Raw genomic sequence first — 3,793 nt, forward strand, 5'->3', positions numbered from 1 at the left:
CTTGTATTCTCCTTCACTATGTTTATTTGCTCACAATGAAGCTAAAGTGTGGAGCAGTTATTTTATACTTTATTGGTGATAAAGCATGCTACAAAATTTGGAAATAATTTTGGAGCTGATATGAAAGATGTAGAGATGATTTGGGATGCAGGACTTCTTGACAGTAAATTAGTAATAATTAAATCCAAGGAGATGGACAAGACCTGAGCATCTGGAGGGCTTGTTTGGGTAGAGTAACCAACCAGCTATACCAGCCAGAGTGTAAGCTCACAACAAGTAGGTTGGTTCAGCATAGAACTACCCAAACCGAGCAGCACTCTGGAGAAATTTTCTTTTGCAAATATAAGTACAAAGTAGATAGTATAAACAAGTTACAGAGTGAGGTTCCTGTCGGATGCAACAATCAGCGCTGATGGGATTTTATTTTGGATACGGAAACGTTCGAATATTGCGGCCAATGAGGACTTCTCTTGGACCGGAACCACATGGCACCCCGACTAGGACCCCAAAAAATTTTGGGCGACTCGTCGATTTCGAAACACAATCCTGGTCTACATACAATTTTCACTCTCAATACTAGTATTAAAATGATCACAAAACAGCCCAGAACATGTCTGGGTCCAGAGGGAAGGCTAAGAACCAAGCGACTTCGTCACAAAAAGGTAAAACGACGGTCGTTCGACAAAGTCGATCAGCCACTGTTGAGCCAGAAGTACAGGAACGAGGAAAGACAAGGGCGACGGGTGTCTTGGAAGTGGACGAAGACAGTCAAGAGATAGGAGACGCGGAAAAAGGGAGGGAATTCTTGGAGGAAAAGTTACTCATGGTCCCACGGGGCTCGCCGATCACCTTGGACATGCTCACCTCGGCCCTATTTCAGGCGGCCGCTCTGCCAGGCATTGGACTCCCAGCAATCAACGCGGTTCGGGCGGTTGCTTTCCTGCTGAAGGAGGTCGAACTTGAGGAGGTCGCAGAGGCTGTTAGAGCAATCGCAATCGCACAGTTCGACGAGGTGGCAAAGAACCTAAAAGAGCTTACAGAAGGGCTGAAGGAGAAGCTAACAGAGGATTTAGAGAAGAAGATGTCGATGTTGGAGAAGAAAGCGACGGACCTGACGGAAACAGTGGAAAAGGCGGTACAGCAGCAGGCAGGAAACCCCGGAAGCGCTTCGTATAGGGATGCGCTGAACAGGGGAATCTCTGGGGCGCCAATGGATGCTAATCCCTGGCTAGCTGCGAAGGAGAATATCAGGCAACACCAGTCACTCATCGACATACCTAGGGAGTCCAAGCTCAGGGACTGCATCAACACGGTCCTGGTGGGTAAGTTCGCGGAGGCCATGGGCAAGGCAACAGATCAGAAGCACAAGATAAGGTCGGCACTGAAGTTACAAAACGGCGGTATCTTGGTCGAAATGGCATCGGATGAAGGCGCGGTATGGATGGCTTCCAAGGCCAACGCAGAGGCCTTCTTGCGGGAGTTGGGAGAAGCAGCAGCCTCCGTCAAATTGAGGTCGTACAACGTCGTCGCCTACTACGTGCCGCTAAACCTCGACCCCAACAGTGAGAAGGACAGGAGGGAAATAGAGGAAGTAAACAACATACCCGAGGGCGGACTCATGAAGCTAAGGTGGATCAAGCCCCCGGCGCGACGAAGGACGGACCAGCGCTTCGCCCACGTCATAGCCACCTTTTCGGATGCGGACGCTGCCAATCGGGCAATAGTGAATGACTGGTGGCTACCACTTTTATGATAAAACTAAGGCAATTGCCTGCAGAGCTGTGTGTATAAGTCCACAAGTTTTATGAAAGGCATTTCATAGATGTGTCCTGTGTTTTCTTTCTTATAAAACCTATGTTCTTTTCATAAAATATAGGCAAGGCCACAGGGTGCTTTTCATAATTAAACCTGTGCGCTTTCAATAGGTATTTCATTCACTGGGTTAGGTGTATTCATTGCCTTTTTCATAATTAATGGTGTGCACTTTCATTGAATATTTCATTAGGAATTTTGGGCACTTTCATTGCTTTTTTCATAATCAATCCTGTGTGATTTCAATAAATATTTCATTCACTATGTTAGGTGTATTCATTGCCTCTATCATATTTAATTGTGTGCGCTTTCATTGAATATTTCATTAGGAATATTGGATGCTTTCATTGTACTTTTCATAATTAATGTTATGCAATTTCAATAAATATCTCATTCCCTAGGTCAGGTGTATTCATTGCCTCTTTCATATTTAATTGTGTGCGCTTTCATTGAATATTTCATTAGGAATATTGGATGCTTTCATTGTACTTTTCATAATTAATGTTGTGCAATTTCAATAAATATCTCATTCCCTAGGTCAGGTGTATTCATTGCCTCTTTCATATTAAATGCTGTGCGCTGATGGGTGGTATACACTTTTATGATAAAAACCAGACATATGCCTGGAGGGCGATGTGTATAATGCCTAGAGGTTCAATGAGATCGCATATCTCATTGTTCTAGGATATTTCATTGCGATTTTCATATGGATACCTGGTGCTTTCAATATATATTTCATTCTCAACCCCAGGATATTTCATTGCAATTTTCATATGGACACCTGGCTCTTTCAATATATATTTCATTCTCAACCCCAGGATATTTCATTGCAATTTTCATATGGATACCTGGCGCTTTCATTGGATATTTCATTGTTAGCCCCAGGATATTTCATTGTGATTTTCATCTGAATGCCTGGCGATTTCAATGGATATTTCATTCTTGTTCCTAGGATATTTCATTGCACTTTTCATAGATATACCTGGTGCTTTCATTGGATATTTCATTGCTAAACCCAGGATATCTCATTGTGCTTCTCATTTGGATGCCTGGTGCTTTCAATGGATATTTCATTCTTATTCCTAGGAGATTTCATTGCACTTTTCATATGTGTACCTGGCGCTTTCAATGAATATTTCATTTTTAGTGGCAGCTGACCTTTCAGGGTCCAGGGTGCATTTCCAAATGTAAAATGGCAATAAAATCAGGAAAAATTAGGGCTCAAATGCTGATCATCATGTTGGGTAACATTGTCAGGGTCCAGGGTCCAGTTCCAAATATGGTAATATATCCAAAAATAGCAGAAAAAGTGAATATATATAAAAATGGTGTACAGAACATCAGGCACTGCCTTCAGGGTCCACTTCAGGTTCCATCCCAAAAGGGAAATATCACCTGGTTTGACCAAAAAGTGAAGAAAACCAAGCAGAGAATGATTTTACCTATCAGGGTCCATGTAATGGGATGTTGGGATGATGGTCACATGACCAATTACCAAAAATGGTCAAAAACAAAAGTTGTAGCCCTACACTGTAGCTTCCTGAATCTGTTCAAATTATGTTCTGAAGTGCTCCTGTTGTGGAGATATGAGGAAAAGGAATCCCAAAAGTGTCGTGTTTTTTTTTGTTTTTTGCATTTTTCTCCATGAAAACAAAACCAAACAATATGATTTCAGTATATTTAGAAAGCTAAAAGAAAGGGCTACAACTATTGTATCATGGGGAAAATGACCAAAAAAGGAAGGTGCATGCCCTAGAAAAGGAATGGTCAGATATAGACTACCAAGTTTACTGATAGACTACAAAAAAGTCGGACTCAACTACAAAGTTTACTGATACACTACATAAGACTACAAAAGTCAGACATAGACTACAAATTTTACTGATACACTACAAAAGACTACAAAAGTCGGACTTAGACTACAAAGTTAGGGTTAGGGCTAAAAGGTTATCCAAAGTCAACCTAGCCCATCCATCCCATA

The 3,793-nt window shown here is 42.0% G+C and overlaps 1 protein-coding gene across 1 annotated transcript in view; it reads left to right on the top strand.

Moving 5' to 3' along the window:
- Nucleotides 1–610: 610 nt before the first annotated feature.
- Nucleotides 611–3,793, top strand: part of LACBIDRAFT_300084 (uncharacterized protein) — a gene marked incomplete at its 5' end in the record, with an annotated part of 8,808 nt that continues 5,625 nt past the window's right edge. The window contains one exon of the mRNA XM_001882767.1: nt 611–2,075. Coding sequence (XP_001882802.1) covers nt 611–1,753 — 1,143 coding nt within the window. The 3' untranslated portion in view covers nt 1,754–2,075. The remainder of the gene's footprint in view (nt 2,076–3,793) is intronic.

Source organism: Laccaria bicolor, genomic scaffold (assembly GCF_000143565.1).
Source record: "Laccaria bicolor S238N-H82 LACBIscaffold_18 genomic scaffold, whole genome shotgun sequence".
Lineage (NCBI taxonomy): Eukaryota > Fungi > Basidiomycota > Agaricomycetes > Agaricales > Hydnangiaceae > Laccaria > Laccaria bicolor.